The following is a 16,996-nucleotide window of genomic DNA, read 5'->3' on the forward strand; positions in this document are numbered from 1 at the left end:
GCCTTTTTTCCATCATATAAACTTCATCTGACCGTGTGCTCCTTCCTACATGAAAATTAAAATAGCTCCCGCAAACTTTGCATTCCCAGCCCTCTAAATCAAGGTGATGGAGGCTCCTGTGGCACTCAGTAATACTCTCCTCACCTATTTGCCTTAACACTGTGACATCAGACACTCACAAATAGGCTCCCATAGAGTCAGTCCATGGCTTAGCTGAGCATCTGGCAATCTGGAGATTGATTTGTACTTTGAAAGATCTGAATAGTGCACAAAAGTTGCTTTGGATTCTTAGTGACAGGCAGTATAAGTTTTCAATCCACATTACCTGACTGTTCTTTCTGCTTTGATTCCTTTATTCCTTTTTATAATGTGCAGGTGAGGCGCTATATTGTCATTTGTCATATGATTAATGGATTTAAAAAAAAAAAGGCTCTCATAAGGATAAGAATGCTCCACATTGTGGACAGTTCAAAGTGGAACATACTGTCCCTGAACAGAAAAGGGAGGAGCTGATATATCATCATCTACTTACAGCATTGTCCTAAAATCTTTTTCTGGCATTGTTACGCCATTTAACCTAGAGAATTGATTGTTGGCAAATTAAAGTAAAACCTGGTGGCAATGTTATGCATTTTGGCATTTTTCTGGCTTGATTTGGCTCCAAATGTATCACTGAAAATCAAATCTGTGATGAAAAATTTCTGTCTTAGTGGGAGTGGTCTCTTCTAGGATGACCCCACCCCCAATCACAGAGCATGAGGGCTCACTGAGTGGTCTGATAAGGATGAAAATGATATAAATCATATGCTATGGCCTACACAGGTGCCAGATCTCAACCCATCTGAACACCTATAAGAAATATTTGATGAGCATGTTAGACAGTGTTATCTACCACCATCATCAAAACACCAATTATGGAAATATCTATTGGGAGAATGGTGTTGTTCCAACTAGTACAGTTCCAGAGACTTGTCAAATCTATGACAAGCAATTAAGCCATTTTGGTGACTTGTGATGGTCCAACACCTTGCTAAGGCGCTTTTTTGAATGCTGCTTTTTTTTTCCTTCAATCTGTCACCCATTTTGTCTCTAAATGCTGATGTGACCGTGGAGATTTCAATCCTGAAGAATTTCTTACCATTGACTAAAGTGAAGAAATATACACTCATGATTGCTCAAACTGTAAGTGATGTGAAACAGTTACGTAGAGCCGACTATTGCTGTTTGTGTCTGTGCTTGTTGATACACTATGACTGAGGTACACATATAGGCAAGATGACTGAAGCCTGCCGTCATTCAAGTGTGGAAATTGTTCTGCTTTTAACAGCAATGTTGAAATGAAAGGGAATATGGGAAAGTAAACAGTATTTCTGTGTATAAATGACAGCTCTGTGTCTACAACTGGATAAACTGTCCTGGCTCTAGGCATTTGGTTAATTGGTTAAATAACATTGGCGCTGACAGGATATTACTAATTATCTTAATTTTAGCTTCACTGGCAGCAACTCCACAAACGCCTGTCTTCCCTCTGCCATTATAGTACTGTGATAAATTGAATCATGGAACATTATGAGAGAATGAGAATAGAAAATATAAATAAAGAAGACTATTTAATGTCTGTTCTAATGGACACATGACTAGCTAGTTCATTGACCCCAAGACTTATGCTCTTAGCACAGACGTGGCAATTGGCTGTTAAAGCTGTAAAGTGTAAAATGCGTGATTGGATAAATCAAGGCCATTTTATTGTGAGTCATTGAGAAATGTTGGCTTTCTAGAAGCCTGGAATGATGGATGTTTCTTTCTCATGAAACAATCTCACCCACTGGAAATCAAAAGTATGACTGATGGTCTCCATTGTAAATTCTTAATTAAGTCAGCGGTTAATCATTAGGTTATGACTTTCTGTTCTAATCATTGGGTGAGCTTTTGTCTGTAGCTTCTCAGATAGTAAAAAGAAAACAATTACTTGTTTTCCTTTTGAAGATTATATCCCTTTTATTTCCAACCAAAATTTAACTTGAATATGCTGTATAAGACTATGACTAAGCTGCAAGAATTAAAGTAAATCAGCATGCTGATTCTAAAATATTAAAATGAACTAAAATTATGGACAGAAATTCAGCAGGTCTTTTGTGAAGGCCTGGAAAGACCTAAGGGCTTCCCTCTGATAAACTATTTTGAGAATGACATCGAACTAATTCACTCTAAAATCTGTGACACACTGCAGCCACGTCTATTGCCCCACTCCAAAGATAATTCAGTTTCTCCTGATTGATTTATTTGTAAGGTCTCTTCCATCCTCTAACCAATTACTCATGTCTGTTCCGTGGTCCTGGTTAAAGTTCAAGAGTAATTGCACATTCTTCATTATCAGCCTCAGGCTGTGGAATAGTTTGACCTTATCCATCAGGTCTGCTTCCACTATCAGCTAGGAATGTGTATGTTTATTGGATTATCTGGTTCACTGATTGAGGTGCCAGTATTCCGGTACTGATATCATTATTTGGGTGTTTGTTTGTTATGCCCTAGGTTCACATGAAGTTAATGAGGGAATATGAAAAGTCATGACTGGCAAGTAGTTTAATGCAGAAAGCAGCACTGTCATGGTGTGTCAAGTTATACTTTAGGTACGCCTTGGGACTAATGGTTGAAGGAGCAGATATATGATATATATCTTATCATATATCATATCAAGCACATTAAAAATCTTAAACTACAGCCGACACTAAGGTACCATGGATTAGTACCCCTTTCTTTGGTGACAAAAGTAGGAATCGATGTTGTCTTCTGCTGCCCGTCTGCCTCAAGGTGTCTCAAGATTGTGTGTTCTGAGATGCTTTTCTGTCCACAATGGTTGTGATCAATAGTTATTTGAGTTTCTTTTTCTGTTTCTTTCCTCTCAGCTCAGTCCAGTCTGTCTATTCTCTTCTTACCTCTCTCATCAACATGGCTTTCCACCTGCAGTAGCTGCTAACTGTTTTGTTTTCCTATAATTTTCTGTAAATTCTAGAGACGTTATGCACAAAACTCCCAGGAGATCAGCAGTTTATGAAATGCCCATACCAGCCCATCTGACATCAACAAACATGTCACTGATATCATATTTTCGCCATTCTGGTACTTCGTGTGAACATTAACTGAAAGTCTTGGGCTGCATCATTTTTATATATTGCACTGCCACTACATGATTAGCTAATCATTAGTGTTGTAGTAATTGAGACCAGTCTCAAGACCACTTTTTGAGGGTCTCCGTCTCGTCTCGGAATCGACCGCATTTTTACTCGGCCTTGTCTCAGTCTTGAACATAGAGACTCAGGATTTTATTTCAAGACCGGTCAAAACCGCAACTGTGGGGATTTCAGTAAATTACCTGTGTATTGTCTGATTTATTTGTTCACATCATTACTGTGATAGGATGTAAAATGTCCTGCTTCAAATGCAACCAATAACGTGACCCACTGCGAAGTCGAAATTTTCATTAACGTTAAAGGTTGTCACCCTTCCCCCAACACCCACTGGTCTGGTCCTGGTCTTGACCCTGGTCTTGGTCTTGACTTGACCTCAACCCCTCAAAGTCTTGGTCTTGTCTCAGTCTCGATACACTTTGGTCTTGGTCATGACCTGGTTTTGGTTTAGGTGGGCTTGACTACAACACTACTAATCATCAGATGGGAACTGTCAGGATCTTCTAGGCCTTCAGAGAAGGCCCAAACATATCAGCATTTCAAATGTTATATTTAATTTCTTTCATTATTTAATTGCTTTCATTCTTTCATTATAATTATTATCTTCTAATTTGACCTCATTTTCTATCAAATTTGCTTCAGAAATGAAAGGGTTACTGTCCTGAAAACATTAAAATCGAGTTATCCAATGAGATTTTTTTTTGTTTGCTGTCTCTAGGCTGAGAAGAGTTTAGAGCTGGCTCACTCATTGGTTAGGACTTCATTGCTAGAACAGAAGGTCATGGCAGTGTATGTTTATGTAGGAAGTGACAGATCAATTAACCAATCAGATTTTGATTTATAATGGGAGAGACCAAAAATTTATCACTCTCGGCCTTCTCAAAGGCCAACGTGACCTTAACCGTGAGTCGGCACCGTCAGCACAGCAGTGCAATCACCTTCCAGCCAGTGTATCGTTCATCAGTAATGTTGGCGAATGCTAATAAAGCAGTCAAGCCAGTGCCATCGAGAGCAAGTAGCACAGGCTAATGACTGAGAAACTAAAATTTCTGTTTCCAGACTCTTCTTCCACGCACGCTCACCACAATATTTTTCATTCAGACTTAAGTATTAATTTCCCTATGTAATTTACTTAGTTACTTTTAAAATCAACAGCTACACACAGCAGCCTGCCACTAATCCCTTGCAAAATCCTTTGCCCTGTTGCTTTTTGTGTGTGTGTGTCTAAGTTTTGACTGAGCTGAAGTCCCAGCTCCAATAGTAACAGTTCACCACTGCTAATCATCATGCTATTATAAACATGCACTGACACTTTTTTTTCCATCAATCCAATGAGATTTTCAGTCCTGGACTCTGTGGCTGCCAGAACGTTCACTAAATATCAATGTTAACCGATGCCAAAGCATGTGCTGTTACTGTAGTGCTACAGGCTGAAATATTGCACTGACATTCAGTAAAGCTGACTAAGGCACTTTCAAACCAATCTTTATCTTTATATTGTAGGCTGATGAGTCAGCATTAAAGTCTGAGGTGTATAAATATGTGTTTAGTGTCTGATCTTGCATTGTACAGTATATTGCTCTTCTGTTGTCTCTGTTATTTGAAATGTTCTCTACTTGTTAAGGTGTGAATATATGATGATGTATGTCATATTTTGTGATCTCTCTCTCTCTCCCCAGTGTGGGACAATAGATTATGGCTCCTACGTGAACCTAACCGAGAGGAACCTGCAGGATGCTCAGAAGTTCATCCTGATGCACGAAGTAGTTCAGCCCATCGTCCCTGTGCCCTACTTCATGGAGGATAATGTCCGCTTCTCTCATGTTGCTGTGGATGTCGTGCAGGGAAAAGATGCACTCTACCACATCATCTATTTGGCCACAGGTATAATCCTAAATTACACCGAGTCACAAATCTGAGTTGTAACCTAAGTTTCATGCTGTACCTCTGTAGTTGTACATTAAATGCCGTTTTGTTTGTAATTAGTCTGGATACTAATAAACAAGTGCACATAGTTGATTTAGTCGAAGTTGGAAAGAGTACTAAGCTCACTAATGACTTATTTCACCATGGTCCTATCCCTCTTTAAATCGGCATGCACATGTTAATTAAAGTCATTAGAAATGCTCTCCTGTTCATTAGAGATGTGAGAGATGATCTTGTTCATTAAAGATGCTCTTTCTGTTCACTAATCATTAGGGATGCTCTTCCTGTTCAGTGATGACATTAAAGATCCTCTTCCTGCTCGCAAAAGATGTTCGAGATGCTCTTTTCATTCATTAGAGACATTAGTGATGTTCTTCCTGTTCACTAGAGGCATTCAAGATTATTTACTTGTTTACAAGAGATAATATGTTAGAGATGTGCTTCCTGTTCTTTCGAGATTTAGGAGGTGCTTTTCCTGTTCACTTGGAGACAATAGAGCTGCTCTTCCAGTTTATTAGATTAACAGATGATGCTTTTCCCATTGACTGGAAACATTAGAGGTGATCTTCCTGTTTACAAGATATACTATAAGTCATGTTCTTCCTGTTCACTAGAAACATTAGAGATGCTCTTCAATTTCATTGGATCCATAGATTAGAAGAACCCTTTATTTGTCACATACACACTCAATCACAGTGAAATTCGTCCTCTGCGTTTAACCCATCTGAAGCAGTGAACACACACATGCACACACACAAGTGAGCAATGAGCACACACACATATCCACAGCAGTGGGCAGCTATGCTACAGCACCCGGGGAGCAGTTGGGGGTTAGGTGCCTTGCTCAAGGCCACCCCATGTTAACCTAACCGCATGTCTTTGAACTGTGGGGGAAACTGGAGCACCCGGAGGAAACCCACACAGACACGGGGAGAACATGCAAACTCCACACAGAAAGGTTCAAACCCAGAACCTTCTTGCTGTGAGGTGACAGCGCTAACCACTACACTACCGTGCTGCCTAATGATGGCATATAATGCTATTTATCTTCACTAGAGATATTAGTGATGCTCTTCCTGTTAGCGACTAGCACTAGCAACATTTGAGATGCCTTTCTGTTCGCTAGATGCTCTTTGTTTCTGACAAAGAGATGGTCTTCCTGTTCACTACATACATTGGAGGCACTCATCTGGTTCACTAAAAACATGATAGGTGCTCCTTCCAGTTCACTAGAGCCTTCTGAGATAATCTTTGAGTTCACTAGATATATTAGAGATGCTTCTCTGGTTAACTAGAAAGATGATACGTGAATTTACAGTTCACCAGAGACTTTTGAGATACCGTATCCTTCCTGTTCTCTCAAGTCATTAGAGACACTCTACCTTTTTATTTGACTTTTGAGTTGCTCTGCCAGTTCCTGCATGTCAATAGAGACTCGCTACCAGTTCACTTAACCTTTGCTCTTGTTCCTGATGCTCTGGCGCTCTTCTGGTTCACTAAAAACATTATAGGTGCTTTCCCAGTTCACTACAGACTATTGAGATGCTCTTCTTGCTCCTGAAAGTTCTTAGAGGTGTGCTTCTGGTTTACTAGAGTTTTCAGATGCACATCCTGTTCACTAGATATGTCACAGGTGCATTTCCTGTGTATTGGAAATATGCACTTTTGAGTTCTTTTTTGTTCACTCGTTTAGGTCATCTCTTGTCAATTTGAATTTTAGACAAGCTTTTTTTTCCTTTCTTTTTTTTAAGGTGGATCTTGTAATGTGTGTGCATTACCAGATTTTCTGCTATTTAAAGTAACTCTGTGATTAATATTAATGTATTCAGAACCAAAGCAAATACATACACTTTTTTCGTGTTCCAAGTCTGTGGGGTGTATTCAGATGTAGATAATTCTTTACAGAGAAACAGTAACTGCAATAGTTAACAAATTTGTTAATGGATTTTGACCACAAGGCTAAATAACTGTAAAGCTGAGCTGCATTATTGCTCTTGTGCATGCATCAGTGAATCTACTGTAAACACATTAATGTGCATGCAACAGCTAAATGCATGTAATACATTAGTATTTGGAACATGTACAAACAGCTAAAGACGAATTGCCTTCCTGTCAAATAGTGATATAAGGGTTTAATAACTACTATTTGCTAATTGCATTAATAGCGTGGCTCATTCAGTTAATGTTTTCCAAACATGTTTTTTCTAACCCATGAGGCTGAGAAATTATATAATATCTCATCATCTCATTATCTCTAGCCGCTTTATCCTGTTCTACAGAGTCGCAGGCAAGCTGGAGCCTATCCCAGCTGACTACGGGCGAAAGGCGGGGTACACCCTGGACAAGTCGCCAGGTCATCACAGGGCTGACACATAGACACAGACAACCATTCACATTCACACCTACGGTCAATTTAGAGTCACCAGTTAACCTAACCTGCATGTCTTTGGACTGTGGGGGAAACCGGAGCACCCGGAGGAAACCCACACGGACACGGGGAGAACATGCAAACTCCGCACAGAAAGGCCCTCTCCAGCCACGGGCTCGAACCCGGACCTTCTTGCTGTGAGGCGACAGCGCTAACCACTACACCACCGTGCCGCCCACAATTATATAATATATATAAAATTATTTTCTGGAGATTAGATCAATAACCAGGTGTCTAGTACATAGAATGTTTGTCCCAAACACTGACCTGTAGCTAATTACAGATAATATTTGTAAGGAAGAAATAGCGTCAAGTAAATCTCACCTTCAATTGGCACTGAGGCTGGGTAATATTGTGGACAGATTTCTGTACCACATCATGCTAAAACTGTGTTCGACAGGGTCATCAACCAAATCGATGCTTCTCACAGGGTCTAAAAATCAATGGTCTCTACACTTACGGTATATGTTCCATAAAAATACCTTTAAAGCTCTATGAAGCTGAAAATAAGATCAAGACTAAATACTCCCTTGGATAATATCTGAGGTGTTGAACTCAATAATCCATCCATTCTTCATAATAATGTGAGGCCATTGACCACTGAATAAGCTTGAAGTACAGTACTTCCACTCATACAAAAAGGTAAAAAAAAAAAAAGAAAAAAAAAAGAAAAAAGATGATTCGTTGTGTGAAAGGTGATTCTGGTGCTAATTCTGACTTTCTTAGATTTCACAAAAGGCCATTTGCAGAAGCCTGTTAATGACTGTTTTGTGGATAATACTTCCCCACTGAACATCATGCACATTTTAACTCAATTTTGACAGTATCTGCCATGGTGTGAAGGAAAATTTGTTTTCTTTATCCTTATTTCATGAGTCATAGCTTTTTCAAAGCACCATTAGACATGGATACTTTTTTTTATCAAAGTCATTAGAGACACTCTTCCTATTCACTAGAGACTTAAGAGATGGTGTTACTGTTCATTAGTCATTACAGATGTCCTTTCTGTTCACACTAGAATCATTTAACATGTTCTTCCTGTTCACTGGAATCATTAAAGATGTCCTTTCTGTTCATTAAAATAATTAAATATTCCCTTTCTGTTCACTAGAATCATTAAACATTTCCTTTGTGTTCACTGGAATTATTAAAGGTGTTCTTCCTGTTCACTAGCCATTACAGATGTCCTTCCTGCTCACTAGAATCATTAAAGATGTCCTTTCTATTCACTAGAATCATTAAAGATGTCCTTTCTGATCACGAGTCATGACAGATACCCTTCCTGCTCACTAGAATCATTAAAGATGTCTTTTATATTCAATACACTCATTACATATGTCCTTCCTGTTCACTAGAATCATTAAAGATGTCTTTCCTGTTCATGAGTCATTACAAATACCCTTCCTGCTCACGAGAATCATTAAAGACGTCCTTTCTGTTCACTAGAATCATTAAAGGTTGTCCTTCCTGTTTACAAGTCATGATATATGTACTTCCTGTTCACTAGAGTCATTAAATATGTCCTTCCTGTTTCCTAGAATCATTAAAGATGTCCTTCCTGTTTAATAGATTCATTAAAGATGCACTTCCTGTTCACTAGTGTCATTACAGATATTCTTCCTGTTCACTAGAAATGTTAAAGATGTTCTTTCTATTTCTTTGGAACATCAACGATGCTTTTCCTTTTCACTAGTCATTAGAGTTCTTTCTGTTCACCACAGTCATAAACTATTTATCAGAGCTGCTTTTCCTGAGAATAATCAGTAATCTTCTTTTTGCTCTTCCTGTTTACTGGAGATATTAGAGATGTTTTAACTGCTCACAAGAGATGTCAGAGATGTTCGTCCTTTTCATTTGAGTTGCACTGTTTATCAGAGCTATTGGAGTTGCTCTGCTCTTGTTGGTTATCCAGGTCATTAGAGTTGCATTAAATATTCACTATTCCTGGTCATTGTAGTCATTGAGATCATTTTCCTGCTTATTAGTTGCATTAATGATGCTGTTATTATTGTTCTCTAGAAACTTTAGAGCTGATTTTCCTTTGGAGAAAATAATGGTTCTTTCTGCACATCAGAGATAATTCACGTTCACTTGAGTCTTTAGAGTTTTCCTGTTCACATCATTTGAGTTGTTCACAAGTGTCTGAAGTTGTTTTTCCCTGCTCACATTAAAGATGTTCTTCTTGAGAGAACAAAACTGCTTTTCCTTTTAACTCGAGACACTACAGATGCTCTTGTTGCCTGGAAATATTCATGTCGCCCTTACTATTTAGTCGTCATTAGAGATACTGTTCCTGTTCATTAGAGTTCCTCTTCCTTTTCACGAGTCTTTAGAAATCCTCTTCATGGTCACATCATGATGGTTTAAAGATTGTGTTAAAGTTTTATTGCTCATTACTGCATACTTCATTTCTCTAATTAGTTTAATTCAGCTCAGTTCTATTCAATTCCAGTCAAATTATGTTTACTGGAATAGGCAGTATCGGTGTAGCCAAAGAATTCAATTGTGTGATATTTTTATGTCACTTCATGTCTTTCTCTGTCTGTCTGTCTGTCTGTCTGTCTGTCATAGATTATGGCACCATTAAGAAGGTTCTCTCTCCACTTAACCGAACCACAGGCAGCTGTTTGCTGGATGAGATTGAGCTTTTTCCCTCCAGGTACAGAAGGAAAAGCCTCAGTAATTGGTAGTGCATTTGATTCAATTAATTTTGTAGCATGAAGTCTTGGCTGTGATTTTGAATAAATATAACATTTCCACTACAGGAGGAGAGAGCCGATCCTGAGCCTACTCATCCTGCAGAGCCGCAGCGAGCTTTTTGTGGGGGTCAGAGATCAGGTTATCAAAATCCCGCTCATGCGCTGCAATTTCCACAGATCCAGAGAGTAAGTCTAGACATGCACTATTCTCACAAAACTGTGTGTGAATATATTTTTGCAGTGTTAATAATTGAGCAACTGGGCTGCAACAAGTAACACAGTCAAATGGAATGCAATACCTATTAAACTGCTGTTGATGGAATATTGATATAAATATGGTAGTAATGTTTTATTAATAATATTCATATCCATTCGTTCATTTGCATTCAAGCCCATTCACATTCAAGAAATTCAAGCCCTGTTACAGATTTGCCTTAACATGGTTTTGTTTGGGAGCTTGTGTAACATTGTAGGTAGTAATAACATACAGTACTGTGCAAACGTCTTAGGCACCCTTATTTTTTTCATACTTCTTCTTCTTTTGGCTGCTCCCGATTAGGGGTCGCCACAGCGGCTCTTTCATCTCCATTGCTCCCAGTCTTCTGCATCCTTCTCTACCACACCTGCCACTTTCATGTCCTCTCTCACCACATCCATGTATCTCCTCTATGGCCTTCCTCGTTTTCGTGTACCTGGCAGCTCCATCCTCAACATTCTCCTTCCAACATGCTCTGCATCTCTTCTCAGGATGTGCCCAGACCATCTCAGTCTCATCTCTCTTAGCTTAATTCCCAAGCTCTCCACATGTGCTGTCCCTCTGATGTGCCCGTTCCTTATCCTGTCCAACCTCATCACTTCCATCACAAACCTTAACATCCTCAACTCCGCCACCTCCGACTTTGCCCCCTGTCTCTTCGTTAAGGGTCTCCAATCCATACATCACAGCTGGTCTCACTACTGTCTTATACATCTTACCTTTCACTCTTGCTGGGACTTTCCTATCACAAATGACTCCTGAAATCCTTCTCCAACTGCTCCACCCTGCCTGCACTCTCTTTCTCACCTCACTATCGCAGCGCCCATTTTCCTGCACAGTTGACCCCAGGTACTTGAATTCACCAACTTTCTTTACGTCTACTCCTTGCATCTTCACTACACTCTCATCCCCATTCTCACTGATGCACAAGTATTCTGTTTTGCTACTGCTCACCTTCATTCCTCTTCGTTCCAATGCATACCTCCATCTCTCCAAACCCAGCTCTACTTTCATCACATAGCGCAATATCATCCACAAACATCATGTTCCATGGTGACTCTTGCCTCACTTCGTCCATCAAGCTATCTATCACTACAGCAAACAAGAAAGGACTCAAGGCAGATCCTTGATGGAGTCCCACCTTCATCATGAACCATTCAGTCATTCCAACTGCACACCTCACTGCTGTTTCACTGTTCTCATACATGTCTTGCACCACTCTGATATACTTCTCATTCACTCCACACTTTCTCATACAATACCATAACGCATCTCTCGGCACTCTATCGTATGCCTTCTCCAGGTCTACAAACACACAATGTAGCTTTCTCTTATTTTTTTCATACAAACTTTATTTTATTTTGTTATTTTATGACTTCTACATTATCGAGTCAGTACAAAAACATTTTACAGTTCAAACATTCGTTTTCCAGCACAAAATTAAATGTTACAGAAAAAAATGTTTGTATCTGAGCAGCATATTACATAAGCGACCACTTTTCAGATGAAAAAAGAAAACATAATGAAGGCTACTGGGTTTTAAGAAGCAAGTGTGACAGTCAAAGTGTCCAGAAGAACTGTGGCTGGTTCTGCAAGATGCTCAGTAAAACCTACAGCTCATTTCCTTATAAAACTGCACTCACTGTACCTGAGACTCCTCTCTCTCTCTCTGTGTGTGTGTGTGTATATATATATATATATATATATATATATATATATATATATATACACATACATACACACGATATATATATATATATATATATATATATATATATGCACACGATATATATATATATATATATATATATATATATATATATATATATACACACACACGAGATATATATATATTTTTTTAATAACAAAGGGTCATCTCACAGGGTGGCACGGTGGTGTAGTGGTTAGCACTGTCGCCTCACAGTAAGATGGTCCTGGGTTCGAGCCCAGTGGCCAACAGGGGCCTTTCTGTGTGGAGTTTGCATGTTCTCCCCGTGTCCACGTGGGGTTTCCTCCAGGTGCTCCGGTTTCCCCCACAGTCCAAAGACATGCAGGTTAAGCTAATTGGTGGCTCTACTCTCAGTACGTTTACATGCACATCCAAATCGAGCTACTGTCGGTAATCGAGCTAAGGGTCCCAGCAGGGGTGCCAGAGAAATCCAATCCTACATGCACACAAGGAAATCGAGCTATTGTGTGAGGTACACTGTGCACCCGAGCCACAGGCGGCGCTACACGCCCCATTGTGTTGGTACACTTCCGGTTGTCGTCATGAAGAAGAGCTATTCAAGAGTATAAACAAAGTTATCAGTTCCGTGTTCACAAGAAGAGTGTTTGTAGTTTGTATGTATGAACAGAAGTGTTCCTAATAAAGTGGCGGCTAAGGTGAAGTGTCATGCCAACCGAGGCTGGTTTGTTTGTTTTTTCGACCGAGGCTGTTGTGTTTCCCGCTTGTGGTCTCGTTACTCGTCACTTCCGGAAGGGGCAGTGCTGAAGTAAGTAGCTCGACTCCGTAGCTCGATAGGGTTTACATGCACTAAGTAGCTCGGCAAAAATCCCATAATCTAGGTCGTGTAGCTCGATTACGAGAAATCGAGTTCGGTTCAATTTCAGCCAAGCTAAGGTGTTTCCATGCCATTTAGAACTTCGATTTCAGTCAAGCAACGGCAGAAATTCGATTTTCTCTATGTGCATGTAAATGCACTGATTGACTGTAGGTGTGAATGTGAGTGTGAATGATTGTTTGTCTATGTGTCAGCCTTGTAATGATCTGGCGACTTGTCCAGGGTGTACCCCGCCTCTCGCCCATAGTCAGCTGGGATAGGCTCCAGCTTGCCCGCAATCCTGCATGGGATAAGCGGTTATGAATAATGGATGGACGGATGGGTCGTTTCACGCCAAATATTGACTTTGTTTCATTTATTATGGCTTACTGCTGTTTATAGTATTTTTTCTAATGTTGAAACATTTGATTTCATTATTTTAAAGCCATTTTTGGTCTACAGCATTTCTTTACATGTGCATAAGACTTTTGCACAGGACTGTATATTTAAAAAAAAAGATTTTTGATAATAATCTTGTTTTAAAGCAAATGTTATAATTTATATAATTATATATGGGGTGCAGTTAATAATTATTAATAAAATCATGTTCATGATTAAAATCACCATATACTGCCATAGTTTAAAAAAAATATCACATGTTCAATGTTAGTGAAATTAGACTGGCCATTTTAAGAGGTTCAGAAGCTACTAAATGCAGCCATGTGAAACCTTTACTATTAGTATTTTAGACAAGTAATAAAATGTGCCATGTACATTAAAAAAAAAACTCCAAAAAAATCAAGCAGAAGATCTAATTTAGCAGTTTCAGCATTGGAGTCAGCAGGGGCTGTTAAAACTTTCTACCCCATACTGATATTTGAGAGAATTTCCTAATTTCAAACTATCAGTTTTCAAAGTAATGCTTGTATCAAAGTTGCTCATATATCAAAAGAGAATTTTTGAGCAGGTTCATTAGATTTAGGTAAACATCCAGCCAAAACTTAAAAACACTACTGAAAATTACATAGCCCACTTTCTTAGGAACAGCATACTAATGTTGGCTATGGTGCTCTCACAGCAGTCTCATCTTCATGGCATAGATTCCACAAAGTGTTAGGAACATTCCTTTTTGATTCTGGTTGGAGATTTGCCAGCTGTACATTCATGCTGCAAAACCTTCGTTCTACAACATTCAAAAAAGGTCTTTTCAATTCCAATCTGGTGACTGGGGAGGCCTTGAACTCGTGGTCATGTTCACAGAACCAGTTTGAGACTGTGCTTTGTAACATGGTGCATTATTGTACTTGAAGTATTCATGATCAAATGTCTAAAAGGTGGTGATAAAAGGACGCACATGATCATCAATGATGCTCAAGATGGCTTATGGCATTCAAAAGACAACTGACTGGTGTTACAGAGTCCAATGCATACCAACAAATCTTTCCACACACCATTATACCATCAGCAGCAAGCTGAACTGTTGAGACAAAGCAAATTGGATTTATAAATTCATGTTGTTGATGACAGACCAGGTTGTTCATCATCTCATCTCGTTATCTGTAGCCGCTTTATCCTGTTCTACAGGGTCGCAGGCAAGCTGGAGCCTATCCCAGCTGACTACGGGCGAAAGGCGGGGTACACCCTGGACAAGTCACCATCAGTCTTCCCGATATAGTCTTCTGCAATTGCAGATAATCAGCCTCAAGTTTTGACCTGTTCTGAGGTGCTTTTCTGCTCCCAATGGTTGTAAAGAGTGGTTATTTTACCTTTCATAGCCTTCCTCGCAGTTTGAACTAGTCTGGCCAATGTCCTCTGACCTCTCTCAGCAACAAGGAGCTTCCACCCACAAAACTGCTGCACACCATGTTTTTTTTTTCTTTTTGTTTGTTTTGCACAATTCTGTGTAAACTTGTGTGCATGAACATCCCTGTAAAAAACCCACCTAGAATCAACAACCATGCCACGATCAGAGTCATGGAGATTGCATTGTTCCCCATTCTGATGATTGATGTGAACATTAGCAATAGTTCTTGCATCTGCATGAACTGATTCATTGTCCTGCTGCCACATGACTGGCTGATTGGATAATTTCATGAATGTTCCAAATAAAGTGCCTATCGAGTGTACATGTACAACCCCGATTCCAAAAAAGTTGGGACAAAGTACAAATTGTAAATAAAAACGGAATGCAATGATGTGGAAGTTTCAAAATTCCATAGTTTATTCAGAATAGAACATAGATGACATATCAAATGTTTAAACTGAGAAAATGTATCATTTAAAGAGAAAAATTAGGTGATTTTAAATTTCATGACAACAACACATCTCAAAAAAGTTGGGACAAGGCCATGTTTACCACTGTGAGACATCCCCTTTTCTCTTTACAACAGTCTGTAAACATCTGGGGACTGAGGAGACAAGTTGCTCAAGTTTAGGGATAGGAATGTTAACCCATTCTTGTCTAATGTAGGATTCTAGTTGCTCAACTGTCTTAGGTCTTTTGTGTCGTATCTTCCATTTTATGATGCACCAAATGTTTTCTGTGGGTGAAAGATCTTGACTGCAGGCTGGCCAGTTCAGTACCCGGACCCTTCTTCTACGCAGCCATGATGCTGTAATTGATGCAGTATGTGGTTTGGCATTGTCATGTTGGAAAATGCAAGGTCTTCCCTGAAAGAGACGTCGTCTGGATGGGAGCATATGTTGCTCTAGAACCTGGATCTACCTTTCAGCATTGATGGTGTCTTTCCAGATGTGTAAGCTGCCCATGCCACACGCACTAATGCAACCCCATACCATCAGAGATGCAGGCTTCTGAACTGAGCGCTGATAACAACTTGGGTCGTCCTTCTCCTCTTTAGTCTGAATGACACGGCATCCCTGATTTCCATAAAGAACTTCAAATTTTGATTCGTCTGACCACAGAACAGTTTTCCACTTTGCCACAGTCCATTTTAAATGAGCCTTGGCCCAGAGAAGACGTCTGCGCTTCCGGATCATGTTTAGATATGGCTTCTTCTTTGAACTATCGAGTTTTAGCTGGCAACGGCGGATGGCACGGTGAATTGTGTTCACAGATAATGTTCTCTGGAAATATTCCTGAACCCATTTTGTGATTTCCAATACAGAAGCATGCCTGTATGTGATGCAGTGCCATCTAAGGGCCCGAAGATCACGGGCACCCAGTATGGTTTTCCGGCCTTGACCCTTACGCACAGAGATTCTTCCAGATTCTCTGAATCTTTTGATGATATTATGCACTGTAGATGATGATACCGTATGTTCAAACTCTTTGCAATTTTACACTGTCGAACTCCTTTCTGATATTGCTCCACTATTTGTCAGCGCAGAATTAGGGGGATTGGTGATCCTCTTCCCATCTTTACTTCTGAGAGCCGCTGCCACTCCAAGATGCTCTTTTTATACCCAGTCATGTTAATGACCTATTGCCAATTGACCTAATGAGTTGCAATTTGGTCCTCCAGCTGTTCCTTTTTTGTACCTTTAACTTTTCCAGCCTCTTATTGCCCCTGTTCCAACTTTTTTGAGATGTGTTGCTGTCATGAAATTTCAAATGAGCCAATATTTGGCATGAAATTTCAAAATGTCTCACTTTCGACATTTGATATGTTGTCTATGTTCCATTGTGAATACAATATCAGTTTTTGAGATTTGTAAATTATTGCATTCCATTTTTATTTACGTACAATTTGTACTTTGTCCCAACTTTTTTGGAATCGGGGTTGTACACAAACACAGTATGGTGCAAAGATTACTGCTGTTTTATCGATAAGTGAACAAACACAAATTCGTTATTTAAGTTTGAGACTGAGATTTCTTGTTTAAAATATGTTGTAAAGCTGAAATGTATCTGAATATCCTTTTCACATACCAGTTTGTAACATACAGCATTCATTTTTGTTATCTCTTTGCCACTTTACACCAGACACTGACTC

At 39.4% G+C, this 16,996-nt stretch overlaps 1 protein-coding gene across 1 annotated transcript in view; it reads left to right on the forward strand.

The window, feature by feature from the left end:
* sema5a (sema domain, seven thrombospondin repeats (type 1 and type 1-like), transmembrane domain (TM) and short cytoplasmic domain, (semaphorin) 5A) overlaps positions 1 to 16,996 on the forward strand; it is a 535,180-nt gene that overhangs the window by 332,523 nt on the left and 185,661 nt on the right. The window contains exons 10-12 of the mRNA XM_060899996.1: positions 4,868 to 5,072; positions 10,114 to 10,201; positions 10,308 to 10,427. Coding sequence (XP_060755979.1) covers positions 4,868 to 5,072; positions 10,114 to 10,201; positions 10,308 to 10,427 — 413 coding nt within the window. The remainder of the gene's footprint in view (positions 1 to 4,867; positions 5,073 to 10,113; positions 10,202 to 10,307; positions 10,428 to 16,996) is intronic.

The sequence above is a fragment of the Neoarius graeffei genome, chromosome 19 (genome assembly GCF_027579695.1).
Source record: "Neoarius graeffei isolate fNeoGra1 chromosome 19, fNeoGra1.pri, whole genome shotgun sequence".
Taxonomy (NCBI): Eukaryota; Metazoa; Chordata; class Actinopteri; order Siluriformes; family Ariidae; genus Neoarius; species Neoarius graeffei.